Source organism: Protopterus annectens, chromosome 1.part1 (assembly GCF_019279795.1).
Source record: "Protopterus annectens isolate FY-2018-M chromosome 1.part1, PAN1.0, whole genome shotgun sequence".
Lineage (NCBI taxonomy): Eukaryota > Metazoa > Chordata > Ceratodontiformes > Protopteridae > Protopterus > Protopterus annectens.
The window spans coordinates 950,905,633-950,929,505 of NC_056726.1; the positions used below are offsets into that span (position 1 = coordinate 950,905,633).

General features: G+C 42.1%; 1 protein-coding gene across 1 annotated transcript in view; it reads left to right on the plus strand.

Annotated features, from left to right (window-relative positions):
* Nucleotides 1-23,873, plus strand: part of IAH1 (isoamyl acetate hydrolyzing esterase 1 (putative)) — a 408,138-nt gene that overhangs the window by 65,521 nt on the left and 318,744 nt on the right. Inside the window, exon 2 of the mRNA XM_044079155.1 lies at nt 4,032-4,084. Within this exon, the coding sequence (XP_043935090.1) occupies nt 4,032-4,084 (53 nt within the window). The remainder of the gene's footprint in view (nt 1-4,031; nt 4,085-23,873) is intronic.

Sequence of the window (23,873 nt, forward strand, 5' to 3'; positions counted from 1 at the left end):
CCTGGAATCTTAATTCTTTTCTTTGGAAAAACTGACCCAGGTTCCTTTTGAGCCTGCAGCTTCAGCTTCCATGCAAGATTACTCTTGGAGGACTGTATGTTTGTTAGCCCTTACTTCTCCAAGATGTGTGTCTGAGCTGCAAGTCCTTATGGCTTGTCCTCCTTTTTTGGTGTTTCATAAGGACAGGGTATCCTTGCGTACTAATCCTTTTATGCCCAACATGGTGAATAAGTTGCCCCTTAATCAGTCAATTCGTTTGCCCACTTTTTTCCATTCCCCGCATTCTGCCAGTGAAAAAGTGCTGTACATACTGGATGCGCATAGGCAACTCAGATTTTATTTTTGTTTATTTGGATGTGACCAAGACTATTAGAAACTCTGATCCTTTGTTTCCTTTCATCCCAGGTAGTTAGGATTAGCTGTGTCCAAGCAGACTGTTTATTTCTTCTTGGATGTCTTTTTGTTGTTCCTTTCATGGTAAAACCTTCCTTATTCTATTAAGGTTCATTCTACTAGAACTATGGCTTCTTCTGGTGCTTTTTCAAGGGTTTGGATACAAACTCTCTTCTTGAGGCAGCTACCTGGACTTCTGTGCATACCTATGCCAAGCACTACTAGTTAGATGGAATTTCCAGAGCTAAAGCTGGTTTTGCTAGGGCCACCCTCATGGGTTCCTAGAGAGCTCTGCTGGTCCTTCCTCCTCCTCCTGTCTTCTTCCGGAGCTTTGGCACTCACACTAATGTAATGAAAACTGCAACAGTGAAATGGAAGGACATAGTATAGTTGTGTAAAATCTTACTGTAGGAGTAGATGTCCTTCTCTTCACTGTTGCATTATTTACTATCTCCCTCTGGTCCATTTCTGTTCTGGATGTGCTGACAATCTCTCTTTTTTCCTTGGACTGGCATTCCTACTAGGGCTGTCAGTTCTGAGGATGGTACATCCGGGTGCTATGCTACACGAGGAGCACACGCGTGACCTACAACGCACTTTAAAGTAACCTAAAGGCTTTCGTATACTGGCCAGATGTCGACCTCTCTTGGCAGGGGATCCATAGTGTAATGTGTACTGCAACAGTGAAGAGAAGACATCTACTGTTATGGTAAGACTTTATACAACTATACTTTGTCAATATGGTTTGTAATGTATAATGTTTGCAACTAAAATTATGCGAGTATGATTTGTTTTCATTTTTGTAAATGTATGATTGCTTATCTCATACTTGATATAAATTTTTTTTAAACAAGAAATAAAGAGCCAGCTGAGGTGGTTTGGCACGTAGTGAAGATACCTCCTAGTTGACTTGCACAGACCACTGGAAGGAGACCCCAGGGGAAATCCTGGGCACTTTGGAGTAGCTGTCTCTTTTTCTGTTCACCTGGAATTTCCTTGGCATACCCAGCTGGATCTGGAGATTGCTACTAGGAATAGGGGGAGGTCTTTCCTGCGCTGCTGAGCTTGTCATCACTGTGACACTCCCACTCTGGGCAAGTAATCAAGGAGCCTGAATCCTCACCACTGACACTGGAGAGGGGCATTTATTTGGAATACAAATGGATAGCCTCAGCATTTCCAGATGCACACCGCTGCATCAAGCACAGTTTCCATTAATAGCACATCGGGATCACAGTTAGCCCAGGTCTGGATTTCTTTATATCTGTCTCCCTTCAGGGCGCCAGTAAGGCTTCCCACAAGCACAGCTGTAGGTTTAAGTCCTCCACTGAGTGTCCAAACCAAGTCCTCCAGGACGCTGTGTGTGAAACCAGTGCTTAGTGTCCCTGCCTCAAGTAGTTGACACACACACACACACATTGTGAGATTTTATTTTCACTCTCTCTCTCTCACACACACACACACCTGGGAAAGGCTGGCACAGACTTACGTGCTGTGCCCCTTTCTGCCCAGACTATAAGACCGTTATCACTGCCACCAGATATTACAAAGCCAGCTACCTAAGGCTTTTGCAAGGTTTCCCAGTGAAATTAATATTAATACAAATGGTAATGTTGACCAAACAGCCAGGCTTCAGGAGTGACCACAGTGTCACCAATAGATACAAGTACTTTCAAAGGTTAAAATATTCTCTAAAGGACCAGCCACAATGAAATGTTTAAATATGTTTAATCATCATCTTCTTTCGGCTGTTCCCATTAGGGGTCGCCACAATGGTTCATCTGTTTCTTCCTGTCCTCTGCATCTTGCACTGTCACACTAACCACCTGCATGTCCTCTCTCACCACATCCATAAATATTTAATAGTAAATAATAAACGAACATGAAAATATGAAATATCTACTTAGAGTAAACACCAGAGTTTCACTCAGAGGAAATATTAAAAATAGCACAGCTGGAAAGATTCACAGTTACAGAAAAACAATATTTAACTATTCTCACTATATTTTCCGTACTGATCTAGAGAATTGCTGTAAGTAGGTGAGGGATAATTCTGTGTCAGGTTCCAAGAAACAGACTGCTCTGAGACTTTGTCTCACCTAATATTAAAACATTGTTTCTGTACAGAACGATATCACATACATCTAGTCATCTGACTTTTGCTTCCCATGCAACTCCCCATTGCTATAGACTGCTAAGATTTACCACGTAATTGTCAGTTGCACAAAAGAACATTACTCAGATCTGGTGCAGCTTCTGGAAGTCATAAAACAACTACAAACTTCGACTCCACCTACAGAGACTAACAAACCATGCTTCTTGCAGACATAGCATCTCTGGCTTCATTCAAAACTGAGAGATAACATCTTTACGGCCTAGGCCCAGTACTTTTATTTCTTACTATTTACTAAGTTAACTGGAGCTGAGCATAACCTTCTCTTCCAGTATTCTCTGTTAACATATATATATTCAATTCAGTTACAATACAGTCAGGAGCCACTGTTGTTACATTTTTAACACAAGCAAATTTACAGATCCATTTTCAACACAAGCATTCATACAAATCAGTTTGATATTCAAATAACCTATAATTCTTTACTAAATTCCAGCTAGCTGTGCTGGCATGTGTTACACATTCACTGCCCTACTTCTCCTGGCATAGCTGGCAATACCTCACATTGTCACAATCATACAAATCAGTTTGATATTCAAATAACCTATAATTCTTTACTAAATTCCAGCTAGCTGTGCTGGCATGTGTTACACATCCACTGCCCTACTTCTCCTGGCATAGCTGGCAATACCTCACATTGTCACAATCACTACAGATATCAACAGGACAAGCACCTTAGAAAATGGGTAAGTGATAAATGTGACAAATGCAGTTTTTCAGAAGCAGTCATAAGATTTTTTCCAGATTACAACTTTGATATTTCTTTGACATTTCTGGCCAAAATATTTCCAGTAACTGTTTATTATTGTTCACTCCAGTCCTGCTTTCTGTTTATTATTTAACTCTGATTTGTGTTATTGTTATAATTTGGCTTTTTCTGTGTTTTTTGAAAGAGGGTTTTCATTTTATTTCCACAAAAAATGCTTTTTAAAACAATTTATTTTATTTAATGATGATATTCCATGCTTATTCTATCAAGTATTGTATTTTACACTAAGGTCATGCTCATCTGTTGAGATTTTTTCAAAATTATTTAGGCATAATTCTTACAGTCTGGTTTAGAGATCGTTAATCATCCATGTTATGAACACATTAGCTGCATTGTTTTGTCTTTTTATTGCGTCATATAAATTTCCTTTTTTGTTATGGGTACCATAGTGCTGCATGTAGGACATTAAACCTGCATTGTATTGTTAGGTATAGTGACATCTCTGTATTTCAGCAATCTTTTCGTTGTACATGTTCTTACAATAGCAATTTCTGGATAGTATCACTGTAGCTGACCTTGGAGGCAGGAGAATTATTTGAATAGTATGTTTCAAATTGCTTCTTGTGTCAGACTTGTCACCACTTTAAGGGTTATAAGAGTCTACACATTTACAAGTAGAGACTGTAGCAGTTTAAAATAAAACATGATGCAGAATAGCACTCTGGAAATGCATTAATCAAAATTTTATCTCTTTAGTTCTCCTTTGAGCCTGGTGGATGGGGAGCGTTCATTGCAAACAATTTAGCCAGGTAAGTTTATATACTCTATCATATGTAAGGTTGTATAATGTAGTATCGTGGTTGCACTTAAAGTGATATGTTGCAATGGCAATAACATGCCAAAAGTATGATTATATAAGCCTAAAGTATACCAAAAAGTGTAATTTAATGCATCTAAAACACCACAGATGTAGTATTGCTGCCTGCTGAATATTACACAGAAAAATAAATTTGTGGTGTTCAGCATCTGTTCTTTGTAATGGCTCTTTGACATCAGGTTGACTGTAAATGCTTCATTTCTAACATTTTATTCCAGGTGAATTAAATAATATTTAAGTTATAATATCAAGGTCGTATGAAATGGAACATTTACTGCGGTATTAGTTGCTTGGAGAATAAAAAATGCTGGAGGTGGATACAGATCAAAGAAAAAGAGAAGTACCTCAAACAGTAGCTTTTCTTATGGTTTGGTCTGTAAATATGATAACTGTTACTCTTATTTTATGAAGTTATGAGAAAAGATTGCAGAACATCCAACATCCATCCACAACCTTTTTTGCACGTGGGGTAGGTGTGTCACTTCAACAGTAGCAATCATCTAGATCCAAGGTTCACATAGCTGGGTGGCTAGCCCTGCCGTAGTCTTTCTTTCATTCCAGTCACTTACATGCATACTCGCATTTTTATCCAGTTTAAAATATTCAGTCCACTTACTGCATCTGTTTGCATTGTGGGAAGAAAATGAATTACTTAAAGAATACCCATGTAAACACGGGGAGGACATGCAGACTCCACACAAAAGACACCCCAGCTGAGAATCAAACTGAAGAATCTATTGCTGTGAGGCAAAAATTATCTCTGTTGTACCACTATTCAGAAAATGCAAACTTAAAAAAATGTTTTAGCCCCTTTTCAATGGCAGCTGTGTTGGTAAGGAAGCACCTGGTATTTATTCATTTTTTAGTTTTTCATTGACTGTGATGACTGCGAGTTTCCACTAAAATGAAGATTTCCTTTGCAGGTGCAGCCTCCTACAGATTAGAATGTAAGTTTTGTATACAGATATAAACTTGCATATGGATTACAGATTGCAAGTAGAATTTCTGCAGTATGACAATGGACACAAAATATTCTAAGAGCGAAGTACAGTGATACAAAGAGAATATTACAAGTGTCATTTATATGTATTGCCAAAATATTCTGAGAGTGAAATACAATGGTAGAAACATATTCTGAATGGTTGGCATTGCTGAGTCCATCTATTGTTAAACTTCCGTACTCCTCCAGTTTTAAAAGGTGCTGTTTAATCGATTTAAGTTTATACACATGATGTATAGTATTTATGATCTGAAGATGTTTGGGAATCTTATCTATGTGTGGAGCATGCAAAAAGATGGGGATAAATAATTTGGATGAAAAATTCAAATCTGGTGAGGTGCTGGGAGTGGGAGCTGGATTTTCAGGTTAGACAAGGGACTGGAGATGAGATTTTATTTATTTATTTATTTAACATTTGTTTACCGGGAAAGTCCGACTTGGAACTAAGACAATTTTCAGCGGAGGCCCGGGAAGAAATGCTCCAGACACATGTCTTTGAATGTGGGAGGAAACCAGATTACCCTGCGGAAACCCACACGAATGCATTGAGGACATGCACACTCCGCACAGAAGACACTCCAGCCAAGAATCGAACCAGAGAACCTCTTGCTGTGAGGCGACAACACTACCTCTGCACCACTGTGCTGACCAGTTGCATAGAGGAACTTCTTTGAAAAGCAACAAGTATACATAGCCATTTTTGAGAGTCAAGGGAAGCAAATGTAGAAAGCTGGTGACTATTCAGTCGTTCTGTCTGGATTTGCAGCTACATGTCTCATTCTTTTTGTAGGTAAAGTGGTGGTAGTACAGTGGAAGCTGGAGAGGCAATGGCTTGAATGATGGTAATGAAAACCAGTGACTTAAAGATAGCAAGAGGGGAGGATACATTTTGTATGCATTTTGAGCTTCTAAGGTTCATTGATTGTCGAGCTTGCAAGCTACTGACCTTCAAGAACCATGATTTTTACAACCACTTAGATATTTTCTATTTCCCATTATATGTAGTTAAGATTATTTTTGAAGGACTTTAATAACCATAAGCTTATCCCATAACTTTGAATGATGTTGTGTAATGTATCTGTCTTTTTCCTGTTATTGATGTTTATTGTTAGTATTAGGGCCCCTGTTCTGGTGTTAATATCCATGTTATATGTGCTCCAGACAAATGGTTTCAAATAGAGACCAGGCAGAGGTCATCTGAAAGCAACAAAGTTAATAAATAAATAACCTTTAAGAAATAGACTAAAATGACAGATCTATAAAATGGATGCCATCCACAGTAATAGCAGAACTAATGCTGGTGTTGGGAAGTCAAGCAAAACTTTTCCAAGATGCCATTGGCCCACCTTCTGTCCACTGGTACTTACCATCTCATAACTTCAGAAGTACTGACTAACCATGCAGTCCCAGAGACCATTGAGACGCCTTGTTCAGTTTCCAAATTCCTCAAAAGCACTGGTTAAGTGACTTGCTCAAGGTCATACAGTAGGCAAATAGAGACTGACAGAATTAAACCCTGTATGACAGGAAGCAGCTTGTTAACAACTCATAGCCTTAATCCTCTGCACTGCCAGGCTTGTCCTGCTGTAGATCTTTGTTGTCGCATTTCAGCTTGGATGAGAAAAATTGTCCCAGGCAGCATTTATGGGGAAAATTTAAAAAAAAAAATCAGAATTTAAGTGTTTGTCATTTTTTTCTTGCCTTCTGATTTCCTGTTTTGTCTACCTTGTATTTTTTTTTTGACTTTTCACAGCTTTTCTCCCCTTGTGTATTGTGAAATTTTACCTGCCTTTTGCTTTCAACATAAAATGCATTATTTAAAAAATGACTGTAAGGGAAGAGCCCACCTCCCACACACACACACACACACACACACACACACACACACACACACACACACACACACACACACCAAATAGACACAAGCATTGTATATTTTATCAGGGTGAGGAATACAACACCCAAAACTGTTCAATTTACAAATAGTTTACTTTATGTAAATAAATATATAATCTGCAATAGTTCACTCTGAATAAAATAAATATATAGTGTGTATGTGTAAAATGTGTGCGTGGCATATGTACCCATGTCCACAGCAGTTTTGTCTTTATTGGCCTGAATTTGTCCATAAATAGACTTAAAAGAAAAAGTCATGGACATTCACAATTGCCATTTAGCTAAAACACCTGATGTCCTTAAAGGGTAATTTGCATATATCCCATGTCACCTCTAATACACAAGGTTTACAGAGTCACACAGTGGAAAGTCTAGCTTTGCTAGACTGATTGTTTTTTCCTGTGTAACCTTTTTACTCATTGTTTTACACTGTATAAACAGTGCAAACTGTATCTTAAGAATGTGGATTTAAGCCAAGACAAGAACTTGCCATCTATTTTTTTCTCTTAAAGCATTCTTTGAATTTACAGAAACACCTTAATCCTAAGCCTGCTTGCCTGTTCATCTTCTGTCAAAACATGCAGAATGAACAAGTGCATTAAAATTGAGGTATTTAAAGTTAATGGTCTAAATCTGTTACTCCTGTTATACAGATCTCAGCATTCATATCATCTTGATGATGTTGGTACTGATAAAGACTTGCCAGACTTTACCTTCTAAACCTTGTATACCAAGAGTCATCCTCCTTCCCCTACCCAGCATGACTTATGTTTATGACGAGCTGTCATCAGCTCTTTTGACTTATGTCTGGACATACCATCCTCAGTCCAAAGAAAGAGAGGTAATCAGTACATCCAGAAGGGAAATGGTCCAGGGGCCGGAGGGAGGAAGGGAATGAATACTGCAACAGTGAAGAGAAGGACATCTACCATTATGGTAAGATTTTACACAACTGTATTATGTCCTTCCATTTCACTGTTGCAGTATTCATTACAATAGGGAGAGTTCCAAAGCTCAGGAGAAAGATGAGAAAGGACCAGCAGAGCTCTTTAGGAAGCCAAGAAGGATGGCCCTAGCAAAACCAGCTCTAGCTCTGGAAATTCCATCCATCGTGTGTAGTGCTTGGTAAATGTATCCACAGAAGTCCAGGTGGCTGCCTCAAGTATAGTGTTCGTATCCAAACCGTAGAAAAAAGCACCAGTAGAAGCCACAGCTCTAGTGGAATTAGCCTTAACAGAAGGAAGGCTCTTAACATAAAAGAAATAACAAAAAGAAATGGGCTTTAGAAGTCCAAGAAGAAATAGTTTGCTTGGGTACAACCAATCCTAAGGACCTAGGATAAAAGGAAACAAAGAGCTGGTCAGATTTACAAAAAGTCTTGGTCTTATAGGATCAAAGGAAGTTGCTAGGCTGTCGGCCCTGAGGCCCTTGTAAGCCTAGCCAAGAGTTTAGCCTATGTTTCGACAAGTTAGCACCCACAGTCCCTGTCCAACAGGGACACAGGTGGAATCCCATGGGTGTTTTTTCTGCTTCCCATCCAGTTATCCAGGTTGCGCTTAAAAAGGGATACTGAAGTACTGTGCCTGACATGGAGAGGGAGTGTGTTCCACAGATGGGGAAGTCTCTGGGAAACAAATGTGCCCCGGCAACAAGTCCCATTGATGTTACAGACCAGGTTGAGGTTACGCGTGCAGGTTACTCGAGTGGAGCTTGACTTGCCGATATGCAGCAGTTCCATCAAGGCAGGGTCTGAGATTGCTTTGTGTGCCAGACAGAGGTCACCTCTGAGGAGTCTGTATGAAACTGAGTAGAGGGACAGGGCTTTAAGCCTGTCTGTGTAGGGTAGATGTTTGAGGCCCTGGATTCTGCTGGTGAGGAACCTCTGTGGTCTCTCTAGCTGCTGTGTGTGCTTTGCGAGGTACATGCCAAAGGTGGCTTTGTACTCAATAATTTGCCTTATAAGGGGAGAATGCAGGGATGTTATGACCTCCTTGTCCCTGGATGAGATACCCTTACTTGTGAGGTGGGCCATGTAGAAAGCTTTCTGTACAACGGAAGCAACATGGTGGTCAAAAGTCAGGTTGCTATCAACCTGGGTGCCCAAATCCCTCATGACTGATTGCATGCCTAGGACATTATTAATGTGATTAATATGTGGGGACGTTACTCTCCCCAAAGGGGATAATGATGCATATTTTGGTATTCAGCTTGAGGCCGTGTTTCTGGCACCATTCATTTGTTTAGGTGAGACCTTCTTGGACAATGTCCACATCACTTGGGAAATTGATGACTGTGCCCAATTTGCAGTCATCTGCAAACTTGGTCAGCCATAGCCCAGTGGTTTTGGCCTGAACCTCAAAGAAGTATATCCTGAATAAGAGGCCCCAAGACTGTTCCCTGGGGTATGCCGCTTGTTACTGGTCTACTGCTTGAAGGTGGCTTCTCCTCTTCTGATTAGGTGAGTTCTGTCAGTGAGCCAGTTTGCTACCCATCTGGTAACATATGGATTGATGCCTAGTTGAGAGAGTGTATCTGTTATGCCTGAGTGGGGAATAGTGTCGAAGGCTTTGGCCAGGTTAAGGTAGGCGGTGTGCACCATCTTCCCCTTGTCCATGGCTATGGTGACTGTCTCAAAGAAGTCAATCAGATTTAACAGACATGCACTCCCCTTGACAAAGCTTAATTGTGTGGGGTTGAGTGTTTGGAGGTTGCCAATGTCCCTGTTAATGAAGTCCATGATAATCCATTCCATGACCTTGCAGATTAGGCTAGTTAGGCTGAGTCTATAATTTCCTGGATCAGTGGACACTCCACCTTTGTGTAAAGGGATGACAGTGGCGGTCCTCCCCTTGGCTGGGGCAAAGCTGGTACTCAGGCTTTGGTTAAATAGGGTGCCTAATGGTGCTGCAAGTTCATGCATCGGTTCATGTAGGATACAGGCTGGAATGTTATCAGGTCCGATGGAAGCTGTATTTTTTGCGCTTCAGAGGGCAGTGATGACCTGTTCCCTAGAGATAAGGTTAGGGGGGGGGCAGGTAATATGAATGTCCTGATTTACTGATGTGGGAGGACAGAGGGCGGAATCCAAATTAAATCTGAGCTGTCTATGCAAATCCAACGTGTGCAGCACCTTCTCACTAGCAGATTGCAGAGAATGGAAAAAGTCTGCAGTGAATAGACATGAGTAAGGGACAACTCATTCACCACCTTGGGCATAAAAGAAGGTTTAATAGCCAAGGACCCCTGTCCCTATGAAACACTAAAAGGTAGGACAAGCCCCACAGACTTTAAGCTCAGACACCCATTTGGCAGAATTAAGGGCTAACAAAAGAATAGTCTTCCAAGAGCAATGCTGCAAGGAAGCTGAAGCTGCAGGCTCAAATGGAGCCAGAGTCAATTTTTCCAAAACAAAATTAAGACCCCTGGAAGGAAGAAAAAGCTTCCTGGGAGGCCTAATATGAAGGACGCCTTTTAAGAATTGTTTAGCTTCAAATCTAGAAGCTAAAGGAGGAAATAAAGGCAGACAAGCAGAGATAGCTGATAAGTGGGCCTTAAATGAAGGTAAGACAATCCAGCATTGAGCAATTTACGCAGAGAGAACCAGCAACAGAATGGGCATTCAGACCGACGATCAAAAGACTGCATTCAGACTAGCAGCAGAGAAGGTATGAGGATATGTCCAGATGTCACCTTTATGCCCTATGCTATGCCAGGAACATACATTAGACATACAGCATACCTTAAAACAACTTAAAGGCTTTGGTATACTGGCCGGACATCGGGCCACCTTTGGCAGGGTTCCCTGTTGTAATGAATATTCCAATGGTGAAGACAGGGACATCTACCATTATGCTAAGATTTTACAAAACCTTACTTTACCCTTTGGAATGCCCTCCCACATGCCCTCAGGCTTCTTGAATGCCAACATGCATTCAGAACACATCTAAGAAAAAAAAATACACATCCTGGCTCTGTAAATGTGCATGTATAACATATCTGCTTTCTTCCTCCTTTTTACTATACCTTTGCTGCTTCTACTCTTACTAACTGTCACTCTGTCTTCACCCACCCCACCTTCTACTTATGCCTCCCTAACAGCTCAGATGGCTTCGTGGTAAATTGCTGTGGCTTAGGTGTGCAATGTCCTGGGTTCAAGACTTGCAAGGGCTGATTATTTGGACCTCTTCAAGGGAAACCTTGAGTAGATGGGAAATAGAAAATTCACCCCTGTGATCACTCCAGTGGCTCTACTCGACAGAGACACTGAGAACTAAGGACGGGTGGCACAGGGTAATCTTATGGGTTAGGTTTGTAAAGGCTCCAGGGCCATTAGCCTAGTACACACCTATGAACTCGTTTACCATTTCATTTATATCTCAAAATTCATTCAAACCTTGTTTAATTCTGTTGGCTGCCAAAAAAGCAGTTACTAGAACCGAACTGTATTTGAGGTATTGAATATTATAAAAGAGGTAAAATAACTGGAAGAGGTGTCTTTAAAAGGAACAAATTACATAAAAGTAAATGGAAATTGTTGGACTTATACATGCATAATAATGCTCAGGAGGGTGAGGTGTGAGGTTTAAGGAAAGGCAGTAATTCAGCAATTTTTTGTAATGTTGGACCAGAGTACCAAAGAAAATGTATGTTCTATTTAAATGGAAGAATGCTAAATGGTTTATTTTCTTTTATTGTATGATCTGATGTCCATTTCATTCTTCCTCACTCTTGGATCTTTGAATCTGATTTCGGATGTGATTTGGCCTTTGCTCTGATCTGAGCCTTGACCTCCTTCCTCTCCCATAATGCCTCACTTCTCCCCCAACCCCTCCGATCTCGTTTGACACCTTCCAGCTCAGACACGATCCTGTTGCCTCAAGTAGAGATAAGTGATTTTTGGTACCTGTTAACCTGTTCATTTCTAACTTGTTCTCCGTAAATTTTCTTTTAACTAGCATTAGTTTTATTTACTCTTCTATCTGTCCCCCCTCTCCTATTTAGATTTTTTTTGCTGGTGTTAGGCTTGTTTGCCCCTCCCCTCACCACGCCTCCACATGTCTCTTTGGTGACCATTGGTCATCCATTTCTTCTTTCCCTTATCTCTATCTGTCAAAAAAAAATGTTCCTGGTATCATTGTTTTTTGTTTAGTGTGAGTTTTAGTTGAGAAACTAATGTTGTTAACCTTGTTAACTTGTTTAACTTTAGTGCATGTACATGTGTGCGGTAACCCTGAGCATGAGTAGTATATCTGAAAAACCTACAAGGTTTAAGAGGTGTGCCTCTTATGGGCACAAGATTCTGAATTTGGATACCCACAAAAGGTGCGTGTATTGTCTCGGGCCAGGGCATTTAAAGGCCGATTGTGAGATTTGCTCAGCAATTAATCCCCGCGTCCTTGCAGACTGCAGAAATAAACTGATCTTGAGAGGTCTATTACTGGCCCCTGTGGCTCAAACTCCTGTAAAGCCTTCTATTTCCAAGGAGCTTAAGAAGTGTACCCCTCAGCATCCCAGGGGACTATGACTTCTGTACCAGAGAAAAGACAAAGGTTATCGGATCCTGCCACATTTGATCCAGTCAATATCCTTGCCTCATCGGATCAGAAAAGTTTCTCAGATGTGACAGAATTGGCACATATAAAGATCAGAGTACATTCGGATCCTAAGACTTCAGGTCAGTGCTCTCATTCGGATCCTTCTGATGTCCGGTTCCAGAGTTCTCCATCTCTGGGCAAATCCTCCTCAGATCTGAAACCTTCAGATTGGAGGTCCCGAAGCCATCCTTCTGTTCGGAGCAAGTCTCCCTCTCTAGCTCCAACTGCTCAGACCAGCCTTTCCCCTGTCAAGTCCATTCATTCATCAGCCTCCTCAAGATCATCTCGGCTGTCTTGTTCAGACATGGGCTGGATGATGCAGAGTTTCATCAAGGCTCAGATTCAGTTGGGGATTTTGCCATCTCCAACCCATGCTGGGTCCTTGAGAGCTCCAACTCCAATGTCTCAGTCTTGTCTTCTGATCCAGTTTTGGAACTTCAGGATCCGACTTTTTCAAGAGAACTGTCATCGTAGCCAAGAATTTGTCTTTCTTCGACTCCAGCAGTGTCCCACACCAGCTCTGTTCCAATGCCTTTGGAGGTCCCGGAGCAGAGATGTCAGTGCCGACTCCATGGGGTTGGTCTTGGCTCCAACCTTGTCAGATCCATCTCTTTCCCTAGGGGCTTTGGCCCTCGACAGTTCAGGTCCTGTGCTATCTGGAGGTTTTGGATCCGGGGTGGTTTCTACCTTCTCTCCCTTGGTTGCTTCGGCTACAAAGAGGAGCTTCTCCGGGTTCATCCACCATTTGGGTGGCAGAGAGGGCTTTCTCCAAAATGCGAGATGTGACGACTCTTCTCCTGGATCTTACCCAGTCACCCTCTGATCTAAGCTTTGCACCTATTCATCCTGTCTGTAGTCAGCCCATCTAGGAGAGCCTCCAGACTTATCCCCCTCACGGGGTCCCCATTCCTCCGATTCCTCCCTTGAACATCCCACGTGGGAGGTTCATCAGAAGAAAGAGTGCAAGAGGACGCACTTGGATTCCCCTTTGGAATCTTTGACAGAAGATGCTGAATTTGTAGGAGAAGGGTTTCCACAATATCTGCCTGACAAAATCTCCTTTGTTGAGATTTTGGAAAACCTGAAGCAAAACGGTGGATGGTCATCCCCAACCCCTATCTTCCAAGGGGCTGTTGTTTCTAGAGGTCTTCAGTATGGGCCCGTCTACATCCTGGGTGACCCCTGCAGTGGAAGAACTTGTTGATTTAGCTGTCCACCAAGCCTGGAAGGAGCCAGACACAGTGCAGCCCATACCCAAGCATGCAGACAAGCACCTCAGCCAACCTAACTGATTGCCTGTACTTAAACAAAGGTGTTCCTGTTGATGCTATTGTGGTGTCAGCAGCCACCAAGAAGGAACTAGCAGAGCAGAGCTCCACTGTCCATCCCCTGAACCAGGAGTCTCGGGCTTAGAACAAACATGTGAAGCACATGTATGCCTCAGCTACTTTTTCATTGAGAGTATTAAGTTATTTGGCACATTTCACGTGTCTCCAGAGGGATCTGGTTAAAGAGCTTACCAACTCTCAGTCAGAGTCCTTGTAGGAGGACCTTAAGAAGGTTTCTCCCCAGTTGGCCACTCTTTTATCTATATCTAATTCTTCGATGAGGCTAATCTCTCATATGGCAGAGGGAACCTCTCAAGCAGCTGGCACAGGCATAACCCTTAGGAGATATACCTGGATGAGGTTTTGTGGGTTTGTGGAACGCTTTAAGGTTCTTCTTTGTTTGGACCATCAGTTAAGGAAACTGTTAACCTGCAGTGAGCAGGAGGGAAAGACCTGATCTGCTGTAGGGATCAAATTTTCTTCCCTCCAGTGGACCTTTTCGAGGAACCAACAGAGTGGGAAGAAGATGTGGTTCCGAAGTCCCAGGGCACTGGAGTCTCAGGAAGAGTCCTCTTCTAGAGTCAGAGGATTTATTGGCAGGTGCCACCCTAGAGGCAGAGGGGCTCCGCAGAGCCAAGGCTTCAGAGAACCTTTTACTGACCTGCCCTACCATTGCTCCTGAAGAGGTTATTGTATCCCCTTTTCCTTTCGCCTCGAAGCCCCAGGAGGAATCTCCCTGATGTTCCACCCACTGAGAAAGAGAATGCCATTCTAGAGGTTCAGAAACTTCTAGAAAAAAAGAGTCATCTATAGGGTTCCAACTGAACAACAAAGATGTGGAACCTACTCTTGCTTCTTTTTGGTGCTAAAGAAGATAGGAGACCTGCGACCAATCCTAGATCTAAGCAGTCTGAACTTATTCCTGAAGAAGTTGAAGTGCCACATGGTTACGGTTCAGTCCATACTGCCACTACTATGCAAGGACAATTACAAGGACAAGGACAGTGGTGTATAGATCTCCAGATGCTTACTGTCATATCAAACTAGATGGGCACTCCGAGACACTTGCTGTTCCAGCACGGAGCCAATCATTGCCAGTTCAGAGCACTGCCCTTTGGACTAACCACCCCCCGGGTATTCACCAAATGCTGGCAGTAGTAGCAGCTCACTTGAGGGTTCAAGGATTCCAGGTGTTTCCGTACTTAGATGATTGGCTCCTGATGGCACCCACAAGGCATCAACTGTTTCGAGCTATTCGTACCTGCTACAAAATTTCAATTGTCTGGGAATTACAGTGAACTTGGCGAAGTTAAAGATGTCCCCAGTACAGGACATAGAGTTCATAGAAACAAAAATACACAGATATGCAAATAGCTGCCTTGCCTTCACAGTGGATAATATCCTTGCAAAAATAAGTCCAACTGTTACTGGATATGCCAAATCCACCAGCTCACCTAGTTTTGAGGGACCTAGGATCCATGTCAGCTGCCATTCCCCTAGTACCACTGGCAAGGTTCTTCATGCAAGTGCTGCAATGGACTCTAGCAGTCCAGTGGTCCATTCTGTACCATCCACTATCTACCCCCATCAGACTAACTCTGATCTGCAAGCATTACCTCCAGTAGTGGATGCTTTCAAGTGACCTTTTTCTCCATGCCTACTCCATAGCCATGGTGACCACGGATGCTTCCCTACTGGGGGGGGGGGGGCATTATCAGGGAAGGCTGGTTCAAGGTACATAACAGAGACCAAATTGCACATAAATGTCCTGCGAGCCTTTCACTTCTTGCTACTTTTGGAAAAGATTGCAATTCATGTCAGTAGTCTGGTATGTCAACAAATGGGGGGAACCTGGTCATATCCTTTGTGCAAGGAGGCCATGAAGGTGTAGGAATAGGTGATCTCTTTAAACTGCTTTCTCATTGCAATGCACATTCCTCGGGAGGCCAACATACTGGCAAACAGACTGAGCAGATCTAGAGTCCACATGAGTGGTCCCTGAATCAGTCAGTAGCAAACCAGATATTTAGCCAGTGGGTCCAACCCTGCTGCAAACTCTGTCTCTCCCCTGAACAACAAGTGCAGCAAGTACTTCGCTGTGATCCCCTCAATTGGAAAGTCACTCAGGGATGCTCTAGTCCATGATTGGCCCCTGGGTCTCCTGTATGCTTATCCTCCAATACCTCTGATCCCCAAAGTCCTACAGAAAGCCAGCAGGTTGAAGACTACTTTGATCCTCACTGCCCCCCCTTTGGCCTTGTCAAGTATGGTTCCCCTTCCTGCGGTCTTGCAGCAAGTATCCCCTATGGATACTGGATCCCATGCAAGATCTGATTTCCCATCTGTCAAGAGTATCAAAGTCCCAAGCTCAGATCCATAAGGTTAACCACTTGGTTTCTCCACTTTCAGTGATTCTACGAAAGTTCAGGCTAGCTTCCCCAGTTCAAGAAATTATACTTGCTTCCCAAAAGCCTTCCACAAAAAAGCTTTTTAGTAGCAAATGAAAGAGATTCACTTTCTTCCACGTGATATTGACCTCTCCCACATTACGTTCATCCAATGTATTACCTTTTCTGTCTAGCAGACTAAGACCTTTGTTTGTAGTTAACGTGCCTATTGTTAATGTGTATTATCTCTGTTACATATATGCTTTTCACACTTGCTTTGTAAGCAAATTTTCTATGTATTAACATTGTTTCATTTGTATTTAATTGTCTCTTGTATGTAATATAGTGGTGCTTTGTAATATTGTGGAGCTTTTCTTCCCAGGCCTCCACTGAAAATGGGCTCTTCATAGGCCCAGTGGACTTTCCCGGTCAACAAATGCAATAAATAAATAACTAAATAAATAAAATAAATAATGGCTTCTCAATTTGGGCATCGAAACAGAATATTGATCCTTTTTCAGCTTCTATTTCAGATATACTTCTGATGTTCTTCTTGTTTCACTGTTGCAGTCATCACATTTGGGTTATCCCTGCCAGAGTAGCCCACGGTCGGCCTGAATACCAGAGACTTAGTATTTCTGCGTCAGTTGCTGTCGCTTGAGAACTGACATCAGGTTGTCAGTGGTATAAAGTAAGGCAGTCAACGCCATTACATCAGTTTTTCTTTCCATGGAGCCCAAAGCAGAAGCAGTTTACACGAGTGCTGGTCGGCCGTTACCTGAGTTTTCGTTTCCGAACTGAAGTTGAAGTCTTCCAAAGTTAAGTACCCCATTGGGGATCCTTTTTTCTTGCACTAACCAATGTCAGAAAAAGTTAATAATTGTTTCGCCTGTGGAAAGCAAATACCACACCGAGACTTCCACTCTTACTGCATCACTTGTCTAGGCCCAGACCACGACATCCCCTGTTGTCACTTCTGTGCTTTAACACCAGAACTATCCATCGGCGGACCCTTATTGTAGCCAGATATTTTCGTTTACAATCCTCTAATTCCAATATGGCTTTGGTAAGCCATCCGACAGCAGATCTTCTGAAAAAACATAAAGATAAAGATAGAGACAGACAGCACAGGTCCAAACCTACCGATGATGCTTCCATTAAGCTAGTTGTCAGTCCTACGGTACTCAGTGAGGTGCTTTCGCAACCCCTGATGCCCGCTTCAGTTGATTCACAGGCTGCTACCAAAACCCTTTCGGAGTCCGGTATGCCGCAAAACTCTTCTTCGTGTAAGGATCCTGCGGTCGTCTCTACCTTGGGTGGGTCAGAAGCCACTGAGCAGGTACCAGCTTCTGAGGAAGTCCTTTGCACCACTGAATCTCGACCCAAACCGACATCTTCTTTCGTGACTACCGTTCTTTCAAAAACAGAGTTCCTTAGGCCCAGGTTTCGAACCATGCCCAAGAAACCAACTACCCACTCTCAGGTGCCTGCTACCTTGCCTCAGTCTTAAATGCTTATGCTGATCAGGGGAAACCAAGCTACCCCCTCAAAAAGGAAAAGAGATCTGCCCCCAGTAGTTTTGTCTGAACAAGAGTCAGATGAATCTGATGCATCTGACTATGAAGACATGCAACCACCCCTCTCCACTTATGAGGATTCTGATGCAGTGGAATACATTCCTTCAGCCTCTCCCACAGAAGATTTTTCCTTTGGGGAAACCCTGCATACTTTAAGGGAGCATCTCCAGTGGGAGAGTCAGTCTAAAAAGAGACTCCGCTAATTCCTAGATCTTCCACAACACAGAGCCTTGGCCATCCCCCCAGTCCTGGATGTGGTGGATGATATTTTCCTTGAATCTAACTTGACTCCTGATGCCCTACCTCCTGCTCCCAGAAAACCAGACAGGTATTACAGAGTCCCTGACTCAAACATATCTTTCTAAAAATCAAACAGCTGACCCTGAGGTCATTTCTCAGGGGCCAAAAGGGATTAAAGCAGTATTTGCTAAGAATCCCACCCTCTCAGACAGGGATTCCCGAGCATTGGACAGATGCGGTAAAAAAGTATACACCTCAGCTACTCTTGCTATCAGGGCACTAAATTGTCAGTTCCATATGCTTAAATATCAGCAACATACCTTGGAACTCCTTAAACAAAAAATGTCTTCCTTTCCTGCTTGGGCAGAATCTAAAGATTTACAAGACTTAATGCATTCTGCAAGTCAAGTTACTAAACACACTTTGCACTGTGGTTTTGACACCCTAGAAGCTTCTTGCTGGCAGCAGTCACTGGATCTGTCATTAGAAGACATGCATGGCTTAAGGAACAACCCCTGCCAGACCATGTCATATCTAAATTGTTGGATGCCCCCTTGCACAAATAACTTATTTGGCATTAAGGCAGAAGAGGTCTTAAAAGATGGGAGAAAAAGCAAAATCTATGCAAACAGTTAAAGATTTCTTACAGATCCAGCCCCCTAGGTTCAGCAGGCATTTTCCCTCCAAGCACTGGTCCTTTCCTGCTCCGAGTAAACAGGCCCAGCTTAGGCCCCGTGGAAACAGACCCCCCAGACAGCAGCCCCAGGGAATGTAGAGGTCTAAACAGTGGACTACCTCCACTTCAAAACCAGGGAGTTCTAAGCCACCCCCTTATGGTAAGAACTCACAATGAATCACCTCCTCCCGACCCCCCCCCCACCTGCCCACCTTCACTTACCCCTTAGGAAGAAAACTCTCCTTTCACTCAAGCATCTGGGCCACCATTACCAAGGACCAATGGGTTCTGTACATTGTGTTTCAGGAATACAAATTCTCCTTCCACACTCTTCCAACCCCAAAAGGGTTCCCAGATCTACCACCAAATCAGTGGGCAGAGGCTCAAAAGCTTGGGACTTTAACTTTGTCTTGGAAAAGCTCACCCTGCCTCCTTTCGAACCAGCTTCTTCTGCAGAGCTAAAACTTCTCTCCTGGAAGACAGCATTCCTTCTGGCCATCCCTTCAGCCAGAAGAGTCTCTGAGCTGCAAGCACTCATGGCTGTGGAACCCTTCATCATCTTCCATGCAGACAGAGTATCCCTCAGAACTAACCCATCCTTCGTGCCCAAGGTGGTGTCCAGTGTGGCTCTCAACCAATCCATTTGTTTGCCCACCTTCTTTCCTAATCCTCAGAACAAGGGAAAAAGGATTCTTCACTCTCTAGATGTGCACAGACAGCTCAGATACTATCTGGACAAGACTAAATCCTTTGGCAGGTCTGGTCAATTGCTGGTTAGCTTTGCTACAGGGGCAGAAGGCAAAGCCGTCTCCAAGTAAACCATTTCCAAATGGATAGCACACTGCATCCATTTCTGCTACAAACAGCATGGTAAGCCTACCCCCAAGGGGGTCAGGACACACTCCACCAGAGCAGCCTTCACCTCCGCAGCTTTCCTCAGAGGAGTCCCCACCAGGGACATCCTGGAAGCTGTCACCTGGACATCTGTTAACACTTTTACCAAGCATTACCACCTGCCTCTGTACTCCAAATCTAGGGCAGGGTTTGCCTCTGCGGTCTTGCAGGCATCCTAGCCAGCCCCTAGCTTCCTTGACTGCCACCACCCATTTCCTCAGCTTTGGGAATCTAACCAAATGTGATGACTGCAACAGTGAAACACAAAGAACATAGTACAGTTGAGTACACTTACCATAAATGTAGATGTTCGAGTGTATTCACTGTAGTATTCCTGGTTTCCCTCCCTCCATCCCCCTTTCCTTACAAGGGACATATTGGTATTTATTTTCCACTGGTGGGGTTCTTCCACCAGAACCTGGCCTCCTGACAGGTTAGGGCAAGAAAAACTGATGTAATGGCATCAGCTGTCTTACTTTATACCACTGCCGACCTGATGTCAGTCCTCAAGCGACAGCAACCAACCCAGAAATATGAAGTCTCTGGTATTCAGGCCGGCCGAGAGCTACCCTAGCAGGGATAACCCAAATGTGATGACTGCAACAGTGAATACACTCGAACATCTACATTTATAGTAAGTGTACACAACTGTACTTTCCTAAATTCACTTTATCAAGACGGGTCTAGTTTTTCCACCATAAAGTTGCAACTGACAGCAATTGCAGTTTTCACGTAGGGAAAGGCACTACTCGTTCGTCCTCCCTTTCAACATCCAGGTTATGTAAAGCCTTTATGAAAGAGGTCTTTCTACTTAGGCCTCCAATAAAAGATCTATTTCTGCCTTGGGATCTCACCATTGTGCTTCAAGGCCTTGCTCAGAAACTGTTTGAACCTGAGAATTCCTGTGACATGAAATTTCTGTCTTGGAAAACTATTATCCTAGTGGCCATCACTTCAGCAAGAAGAGTGTCTGAGTTGCAAGCTTTATCATCCAAACCGCGTTACATTACATTTTTCAAAAATTGGGTTTCCTTAAGAATAAATTCTACTTTTTTTGTGTAAAGTTGCTACAGAGACAAATATTAACCAATCCATACAGTTACCAGTCTTTTTCCCAATCACCCAAACAAGGGTGAATATATGCTGCATTTACTAGACGTGCATAGACAGCTGTGTTTCTATGTACATAGGACGAAGCAGCATATAAAATCTGAGCAGCTATTCATTTCTTTTTCACCTAGTTGACTAGGCCAGGCAGTGTCCAAAATCACTCTAACAAAGTGGATCACTGATTGTATTTCTACTGTCTATTCCTTGAATGGCATGTAGCTTCCCCGTCCTCCAAAAGCTCATTCTACCAGGTCAGTGTCCACCTCATCTGCCTTTTCAGCCAGAACCCCTATTGACGAAATTTCAGCAACTTGGTCCAAGCCTCATAGATTTATTTCTCATTACAAATTGGATGTTGAATCATGGAACAGAGCATCCTTTGGCTCCGGAGTGCTCAGGCGTAGCCTTCCATGAGGGCCAACCAGGATTTACGTACCTGGGGACTGTGACCCAAGAGTGAGGAAGAATGAAATGGACAATTTTATTCTTCCTCACGTCCCACCCATCCATCCCCCAACCTAAACAGTTGACAGTGGTCTAGAGGATGTAGGAACCCATAGTTTCCTGGTTTGAGCTCCAAATTATGATATATGTTTTTTCTGTTGATAACCATTGTAGATTTCTGTAGATAGGGCAACAAACTCGATCTGAGGGGTTGGAGGAGAAGTGAGGCAATATGGGAGAGGGAAGAGCTCGAAGCTTGGATTGCAAGTCTTGAGAAGTGGCCAAATCAGATCCAAGATCGAATCCAAAGACCCAAGAGTGAGGAAGAATGAAATGGGACAAAAAGATGCCAAGTTATGCTAAGTACATAACTTCTAATTTGCCTGTGTCTTAAGTATTAATTTAGTAAAGGTGTTTAAAAAACTTAAAAAATAAATAAACCTTTTGCTATCCACCCTATGTAAATAAATCAGTACTCTGTATTGTGACATATATCCTACTGCATAGTTATTTAACTGTTTCCACATAGCATATAATTTGTATAAAAAGCCTTACTACTGTTTGTATAGTTACTATCTTGTTTATTTTGACCATGTAACTGTTATTATTTTAGTTGTATTCTGCTTGACATTGTTGATATTACATCTACTGAAGCTATTTTTTCCAGGTTCCCACTGAAAGGGAGCCATTGTGCCCAGCTGGACTTCCCCAGTCAACAAATGTAAAATAAATAAAATTGAAGTTGTACATAATTTTGTGTATTTGTTTTAAGTTGATAGATTGTGGTAGTGTTCCAGAGGTGTGTTTGTTTTTTTGTTTTCCCCAAGGGTTTTCATTAAAACAAAAAGACTTTAATGTGACAGATTAAAATGGCGATGCCAAGAAGCAACTGTAAAAGAGATCAACCTCCCAAACATTAGTGGGTGCATGAAACACAAAAGCTGGAAATAGACATTTAAAAAGCTGTCTTACATAATAGGTGAGAATAATAAATTTGTACCATAATGAGTACATTAAACATTATTTTGAAACATGAATGACCTCACAGACCTAGACAGAAGGTTAAAATACTGAATTATATTAAGAAATACATAGTACAAATTACAGTGCTGCAGGAGATGCATTTGGAAAGAACTGAGCATGTGAATTTGATAAAGGATTTCAGGATGGATATTCAGCAGAATATCAGGGACAGTGGAATAGGTGAGTACTTATACTAATTGCTAGAGGATCTCCAATAGTAATAGAAAAGGAAAAAAGATAGTAATGGTAGATTTGTGGTAGTAAGGGACTACTGGCAAGGGAGGAGTATTACGTTGCCATGCATTTATATTCCACCTAAAATAACTATTATGGAGCATCAGGACATTTTGGGAGAGATAATCAGCTTTCAGGGAATATTGCTTATAGCTGGGGACTGGAACTTGATTTGCAACAGTGAGACTGTATCTGGGAGACCTACAAGGGAGAATATAACAAAAGAGGGTAGATTTCTGAAGAAATGTATGAAAATGTTTGGTATGAAACATGTGAATTTAGTAGTATGAACCGTGAGAGAATTTACATATTATTCCCCAAAGTACAGTAAGTGGGATATACCACACAAAAATGTTATTTCATAGGAACATGTGCATTTAGTTGAAAACTTAACCACACATCCAATAACTGTTTGAAATCATACGCCATTAGCAGCTAAGATAAAAATGCAGGTTAATGAAGTAAAAGTGAGATACTGGTGCTTCCCCACCTATCTGTTAAAAAAGGGGGGAATTTAAGGAATGGGTAGGGGAAATTATTCAAGAATTAGGGAAGATGGACTTTTTTCAGAAGTTATACTTGGTGAGTGGGATAAAATGAAAGCAGAGTTTAAAATAGGGTAGAAATAAAAGAAGAAAGCTGGTTAAGAGGTAACAAGAATTATTTAGAGGGGCTGACAAAGGCTAAAGTATTGCAAAATAAGGGGAATCTCACAGAAAAGAAGAGGTGCAATTGCAGACTTTTAAAGAGAAAATAAGGAAGCTCTGGATAATATGCATGATTTTAGAAGATTGCTGTTAACTCGTTTTTGATAGTAACTCTAGAATATAAAACTCGTAGCACGACAGCTTAGGCAATAGAAAGTAGAAATGGTTGTTGCCAAACTTAGGGATCTAGAACAAGAAAAATAACTAGAGATCCTGTAGAGGTATTACAGATATTTTGGAATTTTTTTTTAAATTTGTTAAATCATAGGAATGTGGAAATCAAGACAAAGTATAAATGGAGATGGTTATGGAAAACTTAAGTATGGCAAGGTTAGAAGTAGATGAGACTTAACAGTTAAGATAGGAGAAGAGGAGATAAAAATGGTGACTTACAATCAATCAGCAGGAAAGTTTCCAGGAATAGATGGTATTCCACTGGAAGTTAAGAAGGGAAGAATGTGATAAAGATCTGGAAGGTGTTGTTTAACAGTATTTTAAAAAGAAGGTAAGCACCTGCATCCTGGAAGATAACTATGATGGCTGTAGTATCTGAAGACTATAAAGACCCATCAGACTCCGCTTCATATATGCCCATTTCAATTTTGAATAAT